The sequence below is a fragment of the Cherax quadricarinatus genome, chromosome 26 (assembly GCF_038502225.1).
Source record: "Cherax quadricarinatus isolate ZL_2023a chromosome 26, ASM3850222v1, whole genome shotgun sequence".
NCBI lineage: Eukaryota > Metazoa > Arthropoda > Malacostraca > Decapoda > Parastacidae > Cherax > Cherax quadricarinatus.
In genome coordinates this window covers 16,344,395-16,361,253 of record NC_091317.1, presented here as the reverse complement: position 1 = coordinate 16,361,253, position 16,859 = coordinate 16,344,395, and the positions used below count along the sequence as shown (strand labels likewise).

Sequence of the window (16,859 nt, the reverse complement as noted above, 5' to 3'; positions counted from 1 at the left end):
ACCAAATGAGTGAATGTAAGAAAGTAGAAAATAGAGAAATAAAGAAAATGCAGAGAAAGGAAAGAATATGTCAATGAAAAAAAAAATTAAGAAATGGAATTGGGACAAGGTACAAAATACTGCACATTCAAATTAATGACTGGCATATTTGGTGACCAGATTCTCCATTCAGCTGAAAAATATTTTGAAGTTTGCCAGAGTAGCTTAAAAATTAATGTCAATTTCATTTAAAAACTCTCAGTCCTTCCTATGATTTTTTTTTTAAATTCTTTCTTCAAAACAGAAAGTGCAAAATCTCTCTATATGTAAATAAATGGTATACAATACCGACACAATGGAAACATAAACACTAAATCAGTGTAATGTGATCATTTATTGACAACATTTCGTCCACGTTTCGCCCACGCTAAACGTTGTCAATAAAGAATCACATTATACTGCTTTAGTGTTTATATTTGAACTGTCACTATGTATATGGGATAACGCCTTACATCTATTCATCGGCATTTTTCTATGTTCTTTCTAGTTTTCATATTTACTATCTTCTTTCACGTGTCCCTCCGTATTTTCTATTTCCTTCTATTTCTCAGCATTTTCTCTCTTCGCTTCTCTTTGCACCTGTTCATCACAATGTTCTACGTTCTTTCCTTTCAGATACTTCAGCTCCAGATGAACGACTTCAAGTATCACTATTTATTTACAACCTTTGTGAGTATCGTGGGGTTTTGTTTTAATATTATTATTATTATTAATTACACTGGTCAATATTCATCTTCAGGGCAATGATATTACAGGGATTTGAAGGGTAAGTTTGTGGTGTTGATTCCGAACATGTCATCGGTTATGCTTATTTGGCTCTAGTTTTTGAAAAATTCGGTATCCCATTGAAAAACATAAAAGATGCGAAAAATATATTGATCAGATGGGGGTGACAAATTGCAGTGAAGTTATTTTTTAGATCATGACAAAGTCAAATCACGTAATATATACTAACACTTCATTCTATGTAATGACTTTGTACGATTTTCTTCTATGTTGGTCGTCAACACAGTTTTATTGAGCGAACAATTAGAAGAGATGCTTATTGGATACCATTGTGCAATAAGACACATTTCAAGCTTCTAATAGAATTGTTTCTAGAAACAACCTCCAATCTCCTGGTCGATATTCAAGTCCCAGTCAAAGAAGAAGTCCAGAAATGTTATTGCAGTATACAAGTTATTCATCTTGGCTGAAGTAACGAAAGAGTTCAACTTCTCTTGTCCGATAAGTTGTTATTTTAACTTCTCGTTTTAGACAGTTCTTTTCTTTTAGTCTGGATGATAAAAGTTCAGATGTTTGTTTTGACACACTGAGGTCATGTATCAGATCGTTGAGTTTTTCTTGAGAGAACCGCTGAGGTGCTGTAATGTTTGCTTCATATTCACTTCCACTGCTATCACCCGTGTTACATCCTAAACCCTGAGTTTCTTCAACATCTGACAAAGGAAGGTCAGGCAGTGTTGTAAACACTGGTATGGTAATGCCCTCGCTGTATAGCACAGGTCTCCTTGCTGACTCCAAATCAGGAAATTCAAACTTGACTTTCTTGTACTGATTGAAATTCTTACATTCACCATACAGAAATAACAATATTTTTTTTTTTTTGGCTGTCTCCACACCATAGGCACACCGAAGTAGTGGAGATACTCTAAGGACAAGAGAGAAAAAAGTATTTACTGTCGTAAGGATCCTACACAGGTTTTGCAGACCATATGGGGAGCCCAACACTTGTCTTGGGCTCCGATCACTACTCCAAAATAAGCAAGATAAGCTTGTTTTACAAAATAAGCAAGATAAGCTTGTTTTACAAAATAAGCAAGATAAGCTTGTTTTACAAAATAAGCAAGATAAGCTTGTTTTACAAAATAAGCAAGATAAGCTTGTTTTACAAAATAAGCAAGATAAGCTTGTTTTACAAAATCTGTGAGGCTTTTTCTTTGTTTTTGTAAAGAGTATCTGCCACAAATATAGCAAAATACATTATGATTGTTTAATCAGACTCTTCGTGAAGAACTGATGTTTATCTGGAAAAAATAACAAAATTAAGGTTACAATATTGCTACAATTCCTTAAATATTAAATAATTTTGAAAATAAAATTCTAATCTCTAATAAAATTATCTATATATACAATTTGTCATTAGAGCCATTCTGAAAAACCTGAAATTTTGGAATCAACACAAAATACCCTAAATATTTAGGGTATCTTTGACAACGATTTTTTTTTACCATTGTTATTATTATTATGACAATTATTTTCATTGTTAAACGCGTTTTATTTTTATATTCTGAATCGTTATTTGAAATATTATTGTTTTACAGAGGTAAACGTAATATTATTTGTCTGTGTATCTGTCATTATCTCCGAATTTGCTTTTGTCTGTCTGTGTCTCTTCCTGTCTCCTACTCCGTGTTTGTCTTTGTTTTAGTCTCTTGCACTTTGTCTGTCCGTCAGTCTGGCTCTGTCTGCCTGCTGGGATCTGTGGCCGGAATGATTCATTAGAAAAAAAGTTGGAAGTAAATCTCTCTCTCTCTCTCTCTCTCTCTCTCTCTCTCTCTCTCTCTCTCTCTCTCTCTCTCTCTCTCTCTCTCTCTGTCTCTGTCTCTCTCTCTCTCTCTCTCTGTCTGTCTCTCTGTCTGTCTGTCTGTCTGTCTGTCTGTCTGTCTGTCTCTCTCTCTCTCTCTCTCTCTCTCTCTCTCTCTCTCTCTCTCTCTCTCTCTCTCTCTCGCTCTTTCTCTCGCTCTCTCAATCTCTCTCAATCTCTCTATCTCATTCTTTCTCTTTTTTTACACAGGGTTTGACAAGGTTAGGTTAAGGATCCCTAGCTCTCTTTCTCTTTCTTTCTCTCTCTCAGTCTCAACCTTTTTCTTTGCTCTCTCGCACTCCCTCTCGCGTCCCGTCTCTTCCTCTCATGTCCTCTACCTATCTGTCTCCCTCTCTATCATCCTCTTTTTCTAAAGATAGTATTAATGACGACAGTAATAGTCATAATAGTAGATGTAGTCATTCACTTATTAACACTCGAAAATTTCTGTTCTACCAGTGTATGGGAGAGAAAGTGGAGAGTGGGGAGAGATCCTTCGGCTTTACTATCCTGACCTCTATCAAGGAAGAAGTTGATCTAGAAACTTGGACACTCGTTTTAGCGTTCTGATCTTTGTATAGACTAAGATGGCCTCCGTTAGGCCATTTATCATGTTGAAGGGCTCTTGATCCAAGGAGTTAGAGGTATCTTTTATTTCCTCGAATCAAATGCGAGATATTTCCATTCAATAGGTGCTGTATGACTCCTAAATATTCAACTCTTCATATCATTAACAGTAATATAAAATAATATATTATTATTATTATTATTATTATTATTATTATTATTATTATTAGTAGTAGTAGTAGTAGTAGTAGTAGTAGTAGTAGTAGTAGTAGTTTTCTAAGCATAAAATATTCATGTCTTTCACGAAACTTCTATTAAAAAGTAAAGTGAGGTTCCATAGACGTTTAATGACCGCCAAGATATAAGTTTATATGTTTCCGAAGGAACTTTTTTGGATCATCCCGGGATCGCTGCCTCTGTCATTCTTCGCTGAATGTTTTCAGAGAGTCGCCAGCAGTAACAGCCTGAATAGGTAATCCAGTGACAACTCTTGCTTCAAGCTATCTAGGCTAGATTGGATAATATTGTGTTTCTTCCCTGGCAGGACATTGAGACGTTTGACCTGGAAGACTTCAAGTATAACTTTGTCAACATGACTGCCTTCAGGCTGGTCGACTCTGACCACTACCGCGTCAGGAGGGTTCTCAAGGACATGGAGAAGTTCCAGCCTATAGGGCACAATATTCTCAACCAGAGCAGAGTTATACAGGTGGGTCCAAGTCGTTAGTTTTTGGGGGGTGAAGAGGGGTGAGGTTGGTTTGGGAAAATGCTGGGGGAGGGAGTGGGTGATGGTGAGGAGGGGGAGGGGATATGCAATGGTTGTGGAGTAGGGTGAAAGGTGAAGAAGAAAGGGAAGCCCTTAAGTGTGGGAGTAGCAGGCAAGTGCAGATTCATCAGCAAGTTGAGGTTGTAGTGGTACTGATTCCCCCACAATCACTAACCCCATCAACCCTTTCCCCATCACCAGATAGAGCCGGCCCTCATCTACGACAGCGTGCATGTCTTCGCTCTAGGTCTGCAGGCTCTGGAGCGCTCTACGACCCTCAAGGTTGCTAACCTCTCATGTGATCATGAGCTGCCCTGGGGAGATGGATCCTCCCTCTTCAACTACATCAACTCGGTGTGTACAATGAACACCCACTTAGCCTCTAAACGTGCATTCACAAACGACTGAAAACGCGAGAAAAACAACGATAACACTTTGTGCACATCGTTGTTTATCTCAGCGTTCTCAGTCTAAAATGACTTCTCCAAATATTGTATTTTAGGTTAGATTACATTAGGTGTGTGTGTGTGTGTGTGTGTGTGTGTGTGTGTGTGTGTGTGTGTGTGTGTGTGTGTGTGTGTGTGTGTGTGTGTGTGGTGCAGAATAACCACTGCATAAAGCATAATATATTCATCACCAGCTGTGACTGAACTAAATATCCGCAATAAAAGACTGTAAAAATATATGTGATGACAGAATTCGAATCCTTGATCTGGCTGTCCTCAGATTACTAGTCCAGTGTTCCACCACGGAGGTTACAGAGGGTCGTGAGTAATACGCTAGTGCTCTTGTCAGGCGTGATAACACTTCAGAATGACGGCTATAAACTGTTTCTCCAGATAAGAGTATATAGCGATGTCTGCCATCCAGCATATGACAATCACTAGTAAAGTAATTACATTAATTTCCCCATTAATAAAACGTGTAACACTGCGTGAATACAAGGTAGCTAGTCGGATGCTCCTGTGTATTGCTCTGGAAACCAACCCACCACAAAGGAATCGAATCCATCCCCTTAAATCGGCCACCATCCCCCCAGAAATCGAACGTACGTGCCAGAAGCCTCTCACTGCTGCTGCTGGAGGCACTAGTCGTAAGTCCTGGATATGAGAAGAGCTTAACACATCGTGTGAATCGTCAGTGCAATTTCTGAGTCATTTAGCCCTTCTAATGGCAGCATATAACGTGCAAATAACGAGCCGGGGGCTTTGGCACTCTCCAGAGGCTGGTCTTGTGACATGAAGATGAAGGAAGTGCAGCGCACTAGGACGTGTTTATGGTGCATTGTCCCACGTGGTTCATTGTTCCATCTACTGACTTCTTGTCTTGAATCCTCCTCCTCCTCTTCCTCCTCCTCCCTTTCCCTTCCAACTCCTCCTCCTCCTCCTCCTCCTCCTCCTCCCCTCCCCCTCCTCCTCTTCTTTGCTCCAAATACTGGTTTTACCATCTTCCCATTTTCTACCCTTTATATCTCCGCCCTTTCATCCTACTCCCTTTTCTTCTCTGTCACCACTTCCACTTTATCTTCCTCCAATTCTCCCTACTCTTCATCTTTTTCCTCCTACTCTTCTTCCTAGTTCTCTTCCTCCCTTCAGGATAAAGATTATAATAAGGTAGAGAATCTATGGAAAAGAAATGAAACATTAACATTAGTTACAGTATCTCTCTGGAAATATATTTTTTCTCACAATGTTGCCAGATAAATGAAGAGCCAAAAGCGCTAACGACTTGGACTCAGTTAAAGAAATTAAGCATAGCAAGAGTACAAGCAATGACAGTTCTGTATATACTGAGAGGTCTCTCTCGATTGTGTATTATATATATATATATATATATATATATATATATATATATATATATATATATATATATATATATATATATATATATATATATATATATATATATATATGTCGTGCCGAATATGTAAAACTGGTCAATTAGCAAGAACTCATTTAAAATTAAGTCTTTTCTGAAATTTTCTCTTATACGTTTAAAGATATATTTTTTCATTAATGTTAATGTAAAAATTTTTAAATTTTGCACCAAAAGAATCTTAGAAAACTTACCTAACCTTATTATAACAAGAACAATTTATTTTAGCCTAACCCAACAATATATATTTTAAATATGTTTACAATAATTTAGTACTAAACAAACACAATCAAATATATTTTTTTCGTTAGGCTTAGAATTATTTTGGTGAAATTATTGCATACACAAATTTTTGCCTGTCCTATATGGCAAGATGAGCGTTGCTATTTAAGCCAAGATCGTAAGTTCTGCCTATTCGGCACGACGTATATATATATATATATATATATATATATATATATATATATATATATATATATATAATTATATATATATATATATATATATATATATATATATAATTATATGCAAAACAACCACTGTGAAAAAATAGCGAAATTCTAAACGCTTTCGTTACTACTCACAATATGTTTACTTAATTTTCTTCCTTTCAGGGATGGTATGTGTGTTGATGTCGGTCAGGTGATCTTGAGAATAATAATCATAATTACTAAAATAATAATGGTAATCGGTGATTAGCTTTTATCCTAACCCAATAATAAAACAAAAATTCTGTCTGACCTAGCTCATATTCCATTAACGTCTCCAAATAATTTTATATTTTTCACCTCACCCAGGTTGAATTCAGAGGCATAACGGGGCCTATCCAGTTCAAGGAAGGAAGGAGGACAAACTTCAAGCTCGATATACTCAAACTGAAGCAGCATTCCCTCGTGAAGGTAAGTTAATGTGGGAAGTGAGGGAGAGGAAGACTGAGGAAAAGGAGGAACGGATAGAGGTTGAGAGAAAGAGAGAAAAGTACGGCAAAGAATGAAACATTTATCTCTAAGAGGCGTTCGTGTCTCTCGTACCTGTATCCTATGTTTAAGACAAGTTACTCTACTAAGACAAGTATTAGTTTCGAGTGGTCAGATTATAAGCTATCAGAATAACCGTTGAAATATCCAAGAAATTCTGTGAACATGGAACAGGCCAGAGTTCTTAACCTGCAAATTCTATGTTAAAGATAATAATACAGAGTGAACTCAATTAGACATTATGACTAACACACCTTGAATGCCAGACCTGGTCTGTTTACACCGAGTCATTCAATACAAAATATAGTCTTTTGTATGGAGACACCCTCAATTCGAATTGTGTTCATTTAGAAAAAAATATCCATGGATACTTACCGTGTTCCTTTGGATCTGAAGTTCATAACAGGATAAAATATTGGTGAAACCATGCATATTTTAGTTTGCCGTTCTGCTTTCAGTGGCGTTTGTGGCTCGACCCTTACATTTTCCGAATTCGCTAGTATATATTGCCTGTTGTACTACCCACAACCACTACGTGTTACACCTGACACCACCTGTGTTACAACCCGACACCACCACTACCTGTTACAACCCGACACCACCACCACCACTTGTTACATCCCTACACCACTACCACCTGTTACATCCCGACAACAACCACCACCTGTGTCACATTACTGACTACCACTTGTTACAACCCGACATCACCTGTGTTGCAGGTAGGGGAGTGGGGACCTGGAAGCGGTGTCAACATTACAGACAGGGCCGCCTTCTACGACCCTGGCACCATGAACGTCACTCTTCTCGTCACCACCAACTTGGTGAGTGTAACCTGACCTAAAACTCTACCTATCTCCTTCACCACGCACCTAATGGGTCTAACCTAACCTGCAACTCTTCCCATCTTCCTAACGAGTTTATCACCACCTCTTTCGTTATTCAGTACCAGCCAAATATTTTCCAGCTGATTCTGATCGTTATCTTGTTTGGGCACGGCCTGGTAAACTGAAATTATATTTTTGTGAGATGGGAAAAATTTCATGTAAATCCAAATTTATTAACTGCTTATTATAAACTAATTTTGTATATACATTTCTAGATGTTTACATTGTATAGTGTCAGCTTTCTCTTTAGTTCTTAAAAAAATTCATGTACGTCTATGTGGTTTGATTCAATTTTCTTTTTGAAAGCCCAGACTTATTTGTTAAAGGATTATGTTAGAGCGTGAGACGGCGGTAACTGCGTCTTGTCATATATAAAGATACAAGAGGAAATGAAGGAGCCTGAAGCAAGGAACTTTTCTCTGCAGGAAATCTACAGAGGGGGAAAGTTTGTTGTCGTTTGATGAAGTTGGATTGTCTTGTTCTGTCTGTCTGTTTGCCAGCCTGCCTATCTCTCTCTCTCTCTCTCTCTCTCTCTCTCCCTCTGTTCTTCTGCAACATGATAATGGTAAAGGACGGACCGAAAATTCATCCAGTGTCCAAACACTGTTTTGTGAATGCTGTGATGTTGACATTTAATGTTGATTATTATCACGTAAAGAAAATGGCTGAAGGAGTAACCAAACCTCAGGAAGACTAAAGTGTCTGATAAACATTTAAAAACCATAGAATAACAAAAAATACTTAGATTTATGCCTGTTTATCTAGAAGGTTCACTGAATACACGAAAGAAATTATGGCTACATACCACCTGAACACTACCAGCCAAGAATACTTCAATGCCTTGTAAAACTGACAGTCATATCGTTTCCTCACTTCAAAAGTACACATAAAAAATAGGAAAAAGGGTGTTCTTGGTCTTAGCAACAGGGAAAACAAAAGGCTTTAGCTTTAAGATATATATGAAGCAGTGTAGCTTTAAGATAAACAGAAAGCTGTGTAGCTTTAAGAAAAACATATAGCCGTGTAGCTTTAAGATAAACATAAAGCAGGGTAACTTTAAAATACATGTGGAGCAGTGTAGCTTTAAAATACATGTGGAGCAGTGTAGCTTTAAAATACATGTGGAGCAGTGTAGCTTTAAAATACATGTGGAGCAGTGTAGCTTTAAAATACATGTGGAGCAGTGTAGCTTTAAGTTACACATAAAGCAGTGTAGCTTTAAGTTACACATAAAGCAGTGTAGCTTAAGTTACACATAAAGCAGTGTAGCTTTAAGTTACACATAAAGCAGTGTAGCTTTAAGTTACACATAAAGCAGTGTAGCTTTAAGTTACACATAAAGCAGTGTAGCTTTAAGTTACACATAAAGCAGTGTAGCTCAAGTTACACATAAAGCAGTGTAGCTTTAAGTTACACATAAAGCAGTGTAGCTTTAAGTTACACATAAAGCAGTGTAGCTTTAAGTTACACATAAAGCAGAGTAGCAGGGATACTGAAAAATATTTTTTTCACAAATAGTGCTTCAAGAAGTATATAGACTCGCGTCATGAGAAATTTTCTCATTTTTCCTAACAAACAGAGCAGTTCCTGCTGTGTTGCTGTTCGTAGTTCTTGCATTTCGCTGCTGTGTTGCTGTTCGTAGTTCTTGTGTTTCGCTGCTGTAATGCTGTATGTCGTTCTTGTATTTCGCTGCTGTGTTGCTGTTCGTAGTTCTTGTATTTCGCTGCTGTGTTGCTGTTCGTAGTTCTTGTGTTTCGCTGCTGTAATGCTGTATGTCGTTCTTGTGTTTCGCTGCTGTATTTCGCTGCTGTGTTGCTGTTCGTAGTTCTTGTGTTTCGCTGCTGTAATGCTGTATGTCGTTCTTGTGTTTCGCTGCTGTGTTGCTGTTCGTAGTTCTTGTGTTTCGCTGCTGTGATGCTGTATGTCGTTCTTGTGTTTCGCTGCTGTGTTGCTGTTCGTAGTTCTTGTGTTTCGCTGCTGTGATGCTGTATGTCGTTCTTGTGTTTCGCTGCTGTGTTGTGTGGCTGTGCTTCGCTGCTGTGTTGTGTTGCTGTGTTGCTGTGTTTTGTTATTATGTTGTGTGGATGTGCTTTGTTATTATGGGTTGCTGTGCTTTGCTGCTGTGGTGTGTTGCTGTACTTCGTTGTTTTGTGTTGCTGTGCTTTGTTGTTGTGTTGCTGTGCTTCGTTGCTGGGTTGTGTGGCTGTGCTTCGTTGCTGTGTTGTATTGCTGTGTTTCGCTGCTGTGTTATACTTGTCTGCTATTTTGCTGTGCTGTGTTGCTGTTTTTCACAGCTGTAATGTGCTACTGTACTTTGCTGCTCTGTTGTATTGCTTCTCTCTGCTGCTCCGTTGTGTTGCTTCTCTCTGCTGCTGTGTTGTGCTGCTATGGTTCGCTGTTGTGTTGTATTGCAGTGCTTCGCTGTTGTTGTGTTGCCTTCCTGTGTTGAGTTTTCTGTGTAGGTGTGTTGCTTTATTATGTTGCTATGTTGCTGTGTTGTTCTATTGCTGTGTTCTGTGTTGCTGGGTTACTGTGCTGTTTCTGTGTTACTGTGTTTCTGTGTTGCCGTGTTGTTGTGTTCATGTGTTATTGTGTTGCTGTGTTGTTGTGCTGTTGTGTTGTTTTGTTGCTGTGTTGTTGCGCTGCTGTGTTGTGTTGCTGTGTTATGTTGCTGTGTTGTTGTTGCTGTGTTATTATGTTGCTGTGTTGTGTTGCTGAGCTGCTGTGTTGTTGTGTTGCTGTGTTGTATTGCTGTGTCATGTTGCTGTTTTGTTGTGCTGCTGTGTTACTTTGTTTCTGTGTTGTTGTGTTGCTGTGCCGGGTTTTGTAGTCACTTTTTTCCCTATGTTACCATCTACTTGTTTATCCTATATTTCTTCATCCTAAAATCCTACATCCTATAGTCCTTCAACCTACAGTCTTCCATCCTACAAGCCTTCCTCCTACAATCTTTATCCTACAGTCTTTCATCTTACAATCCTTTATCCTACAGTTCTTCATTATACAGCCCTTCATTCTACAGCCTTTCATCCTGCAGTCCTTCATCCTGCAGTGTTTCATCCTACAGTCTTTCATCCTACAATCTTTCATCTTTCAGTCCTTCATCCTAGAGTTCTTCATCTTTCTGACCTTCATCCTACTGTCTTTCATGCTACGGTCCTTCATCCTACAGTCTTTCATCCTAAAGTTTGTTATCCTACAATCTATTATCCTACCTCTTATCTTACAATCTGTTATCCTGGAGTCTGATATCCTACAGTCTTCATATTTTTCCTGTAATATTTCCCTCTATCATCATCTCTCCTTTCCCTTCGCTTCATCCCTATCTCTCCGTCACCCTCTCTCCATCCCAAGCATAGAAATGTTCTCAAATTCTCTTTGCAGAAGCCTAACTAGATTTTTTTTATTCTGCCATGATGCTGACATGGATTTTTTTTGCTTGTCTTTGGTATGCTGTTTAAAAAAATACTGATCCTGCTTGAGTTGAGAGAGAGAGAGAGAGAGAGAGAGAGAGAGAGAGAGAGAGAGAGAGAGAGAGAGAGAGAGAGAGAGAGAGAGAGAGAGAGAGAGAGAGAGAGAGAGAGAGTATATCTGGAACAGGCTCGTACAGCATAATGACATCAACAAAATGAAGTCAGTCAGCCAAATGAAATCGCTGGCTCACAGATGGCTCCAACTTTATCCTGTTCTCTATTTGTATATCTCCTAACAATAAACAATACCACGGGCGGGATTGAACCCGCGGTCAGAGAGTCTCAATCCCGCCCGTGGTATGGTTTGTTTGCAATCGTGTCATTACGATTTCGTGAATGATCTGATACAGGTAACAGCTCTTAGCTGGTAAATAAAGGTAGGAACCCGTAACCTAACCTTGTAAAAAAAGAGAGTGAGAGAGAGAGAGAGAGAGAGAGAGAGAGAGAGAGAGAGAGAGAGAGAGAGAGAGAGAGAGAGAGAGAGAGAGAGAGAGAGAGAGAGAGAGATTACTTTTAGGACTGTATTAATGCCAGCTCAATATAGTAAATCACCAATCAGTGAGTGCATCGGTCTCCCAGCTCAGAAGAGTTGCCAGAAGCCCTATACATATACGTAATTTCATTCCCAGCTGTCCATACTCCCAGCTCAGCCGACTGGAAGACTTATTAAGAGTATCAGTCATTCTTATGTACTCAAACCATCACACTATTTTTAAGTCTCTTCTGTCTATGTCATACAATATGAAAATTAAAACTGTACATAACTACCGATAAACAGGATTCAGTACATATCTTTGTTAGTGACAACTTTTTTTTTTTTACTAGCGCAAGGGAAAAACGTTGTCGTTGTCCGAGTTATCTACGATATGCGATATGTCTGAGATTTCCCCAAGCATCCAAGAGTCTTCGTTCATCTCTTTAGCGAGATAAGATCAATTCTGCCCCCGTTGGAGTCTCAGGGTTGACAAAGGGACGTCATAGCTCCCTTTGGTCTAACTCCCTCTCCCCCCATCCCCCTGAGATTGCGTCTCTCTTGACCTCTCACGCACCAACACACAAACAAAACTGAATCAACACGCTTCCTGCTTCTGTGGTGATGGTGTTTTGTTCGACAGGCAACTGCTCTCGTAACGCGGATTAGTTGTGTCGAATTGAAAGGTTATAAAGCCTGTAAACTTCACGAGGGTCATTGAGGCCACGGATAACCTGATCACCGCATGTCACGAATTTATTAATCTCTAAAACATTGATTAAAGACTGGTCAGTGGGGTTTAAAATCTATCGACTACACGACCCTTTTTCACCACCAGTCAAAACTACTTTAATCCCTAATTTGAGGATTAAATTATCAGTGTATATTCACTGAGACAAGGAGCTATGTATAATATCCTGGAGGAGTTGAAGAAAACTCTCGGTATATATATACTTTAGGGATATATTATAAGTGTATACATGATTTATTTTTCCAGACTTTTCCTGGTTGATTCATTATTTTTTAATACAGAGGAAAAAAAATGTTTAGAGACACCAGTAATATTCCTTTTACATGAAGAAAAATATGAGGTGCTGATCTTGTCATGTAGAAAATGGTTTTTGTAAGGCGGTGACCTGTTCATTGTGATCACGGACAGGGCTGGAAAGAAACTGGAGAGAGACTAGATGAACGTAGTGTTCACGGACTATGCACGGGAGAGAGATGCGCTTAATACACACGGACGTGAGGGGGGGGGGGTTGCAAGTACAGTAATCATAAACGAAAGCATGCATGGTGTTTCTCGGACGAAATAAGAACAGGGGATCTACGAACAGTGTGCACGGACGGTTGATGCAGGTGGAAGACTCATGTACGTATTCATAACCAGTTACCACGAACGTGGGTGCAGGAAGGCGTAACCTGACTGGACGGGGTTTGTAACCTAGGGTGACACAACGAAGCCAAGAGGTAGGATTAATTTCTAATTTCTTTCCTGTGATGCCACTGTCACCTGCCGACTAACACCATCGTACAAAACAACATGCTTATATTTTATACGATGTTTCGCTCACGTCCAAGATTTGTCAAGACTTGATACAGCTTAGCCCTGCTAGAACCGTCAACTGAAATCAATAAAATGAAAAACTTTCATATTTTGGAATATTTAAATTCTTTTCAGAAAATTAAATTTTTTTTCAACTAAAATTATTATTTATTTGGATATATATAGTTAAAAACATTAATTTACAGTAAATCGTGCCTAATTCTCTGCATTATGTACGCTGGTGGGTTTGTTGCACAGTCACCGTATTCTAATGTATGGATACAGCTAAAGAGAGTCGTCGAAATGTACTAAAACAATGAAGGAACGCTAGTCAATGCTCGACACGAGACATGTATCTGTTGATCCAGGTTTTGGAGGATAATTACTCGGGTTCGTCTTCAGAAATTCTGTTTTGTAGCGATGGGGGACGCAGTTTCGTTACTTTCCACAAATAACCCGCACATAGGAGACTGACACTCATGACGACGTTTCAGAGTCACTTGGACCATTTACTAGTCAGGCGACTAATTAATGGTCCAAGTCGGACAGGAACGTCATGAGTTTCCGTCTCCTACGTCCTATTTGTGTTTTGTTCCAGTCACGGTATTGTGCCTTTTTATCCTTTTCACTAAACAGCTATACATACCACATGGTTTACTGAGTGCATTATCGGATTTATTGGGTATTTTACAGGGCTTACTGAGTGCATAAGGCTTGCTGAGTACAACGGAGAGGTTGATGTGTACTGACGCAACTCTCGTCTCGATCAGTAGTGCACAGGAAGGGTGGTGGAAGTTGTGAGTAAAAGGGAGGAAGAGAAAGAGAGAGAAAGAGAGAGGAAGGGAGGGGGGGGGGAATGTTTGGTAATTTGATGCCATTTTTTTGTGTTGCTTATAATATGTTTGTGTTTATTTGCAACCAATGCAATTATTTTTGTAGTGGTAGGTAAGACACATAGGCAACAGTTAGGCAACTTTATTCCGAAACGTTTCGCCTACACAGTAGGCTTCTTCAGTCGAATACAGAAAGTAGGCAGGAACAGTAGAGAAGACGATGTAATCAGTCCATCACCCTTAAAGTCGTAGAATTTGAGGTTGTCAGTCCCTCGGCCTGGAGAAGTTCAGTTCCATAGTCAGGAACTATCTGAAGATCAAGCGACAGTGCGGAGACTTAAATACTGTCGGAAGGAGAGGTGCAGAGTAGTAGTAGTAGTGAGAATGTAGCCACTGAAAGGTCAGGTCCCTCTCAGATCCAACAATTCTCACTTGAAAAGTTTGTCCAAGGTGTTTTCTGTATCAAGATGCCATGTGTTGCAGTGTCTGACAAGATGAACATCAAAATGGTATACAATACCGACAGGTTGGTAGGTAAGACACATAGGCAACAGTTAGGCAACTTTATTCCGAAACGTTTCGCCTACACAGTAGGCTTCTTCAGTCGAATACAGAAAGTAGGCAGGAACAGTAGAGAAGACGATGTAATCAGTCCATCACCCTTAAAGTCGTAGAATTTGAGGTTGTCAGTCCCTCGGCCTGGAGAAGTTCAGTTCCATAGTCAGGAACTATCTGAAGATCAAGCGACAGTGCGGAGACTTAAATACTGTCGGAAGGAGAGGTGCAGAGTAGTAGTAGTAGTGAGAATGTAGCCACTGAAAGGTCAGGTCCCTCTCAGATCCAACCCTTCTCACTTGAAAAGCTTGTCCAAGGTGTTTTCTGTACCAAGATGCCACGTGTTGCAGTGTCTGACAAGATGAACATCAAAATGGTATACAATACCGACAGGTTGGTGGGTAAGACACATAGGCAACAGTTAGGCAACTTTATTCCGAAACGTTTCGCCTACACAGTAGGCTTCTTCAGTCGAATACAGAAAGTAGGCAGGAACAGTAGAGAAGACGATGTAATCAGTCCATCACCCTTAAAGTCGTAGAATTTGAGGTTGTCAGTCCCTCGGCCTGAAGAAGTTCAGTTCCATAGTCAGGAAATATCTGAAGATCAAGCGACAGTGCGGAGACTTAAATACTGTCGGAAGGAGAGGTGCAGAGTAGTAGTAGTAGTGAGAATGTAGCCACTGAAAGGTCAGGTCCCTCTCAGATCCAACAATTCTCACTTGAAAAGTTTGTCCAAGGTGTTTTCTGTATCAAGATGCCATGTGTTGCAGTGTCTGACAAGATGAACATCAAAATGGTATACAATACCGACAGGTTGGTAGGTAAGACACATAGGCAACAGTTAGGCAACTTTATTCCGAAACGTTTCGCCTACACAGTAGGCTTCTTCAGTCGAATACAGAAAGTAGGCAGGAACAGTAGAGAAGACGATGTAATCAGTCCATCACCCTTAAAGTCGTAGAATTTGAGGTTGTCAGTCCCTCGGCCTGGAGAAGTTCAGTTCCATAGTCAGGAACTATCTGAAGATCAAGCGACAGTGCGGAGACTTAAATACTGTCGGAAGGAGAGGTGCAGAGTAGTAGTAGTAGTAGTAGAAGTAGTAGAGGCACTGAAAGGTCATGTCCCTCTCAGATCCAACCCTTCTCACTTGAAAAGCTTGTCCAAGGTGTTTTCTGTACCAAGATGCCACGTGTTGCAGTGTCTGACAAGATGAACATCAAAATGGTATACAATACCGACAGGTTGTTAGGTAAGACACATATGCAACAGTTAGACAACTTTATTCCGAAACGTTTCGCCTACACAGTAGGCTTCTTCAGTCGAATACAGAAAGTAGGCAGGAACAGTAGAGAAGACGATGTAATCAGTCCATCACCCTTAAAGTCGTAGAATTTGAGGTTGTCAGTCCCTCGGCCTGGAGAAGTTCAGTTCCATAGTCAGGAACTATCTGAAGATCAAGCGACAGTGCGGAGACTTAAATACTGTCGGAAGGAGAGGTGCAGAGTAGTAGTAGTAGTGAGAATGTAGCCACTGAAAGGTCAGGTCCCTCTCAGATCCAACAATTCTCACTTGAAAAGTTTGTCCAAGGTGTTTTCTGTATCAAGATGCCATGTGTTGCAGTGTCTGACAAGATGAACATCAAAATGGTATACAATACCGACAGGTTGGTAGGTAAGACACATAGGCAACAGTTAGGCAACTTTATTCCGAAACGTTTCGCCTACACAGTAGGCTTCTTCAGTCGAATACAGAAAGTAGGCAGGAACAGTAGAGAAGACGATGTAATCAGTCCATCACCCTTAAAGTCGTAGAATTTGAGGTTGTCAGTCCCTCGGCCTGGAGAAGTTCAGTTCCATAGTCAGGAACTATCTGAAGATCAAGCGACAGTGCGGAGACTTAAATACTGTTCCTGCCTACTTTCTGTATTCGACTGAAGAAGCCTACTGTGTAGGCGAAACGTTTCGGAATAAAGTTGCCTAACTGTTGCCTATGTGTCTTACCTACCAACCTGTCGGTATTGTATACCATTTTGATGTTCATCTTGTCAGACACTGCAACACATGGCATCTTGATACAGAAAACACCTTGGACAAACTTTTCAAGTGAGAATTGTTGGATCTGAGAGGGACCTGACCTTTCAGTGGCTACATTCTCACTACTACTACTACTCTGCACCTCTCCTTCCGACAGTATTTAAGTCTCCGCACTGTCGCTTGATCTTCAGATAGTTCCTGACTATGGAACTGAACTTCTCCAGGCCGAGGGACTGACAACCTCAAATTC

At 39.8% G+C, this 16,859-nt stretch overlaps 1 protein-coding gene across 1 annotated transcript in view; it reads left to right on the top strand.

Annotated features, from left to right (window-relative positions):
* The window catches only part of LOC128691647 (glutamate receptor ionotropic, kainate 2), a gene marked incomplete in the record, with an annotated part of 245,304 nt that overhangs the window by 167,669 nt on the left and 60,776 nt on the right, over positions 1-16,859 (top strand). The window contains 5 exon segments of the mRNA XM_070088820.1: positions 655-708; positions 3,738-3,902; positions 4,161-4,313; positions 6,632-6,733; positions 7,531-7,632. Of these exon segments, the coding sequence (XP_069944921.1) occupies positions 655-708; positions 3,738-3,902; positions 4,161-4,313; positions 6,632-6,733; positions 7,531-7,632 (576 nt within the window).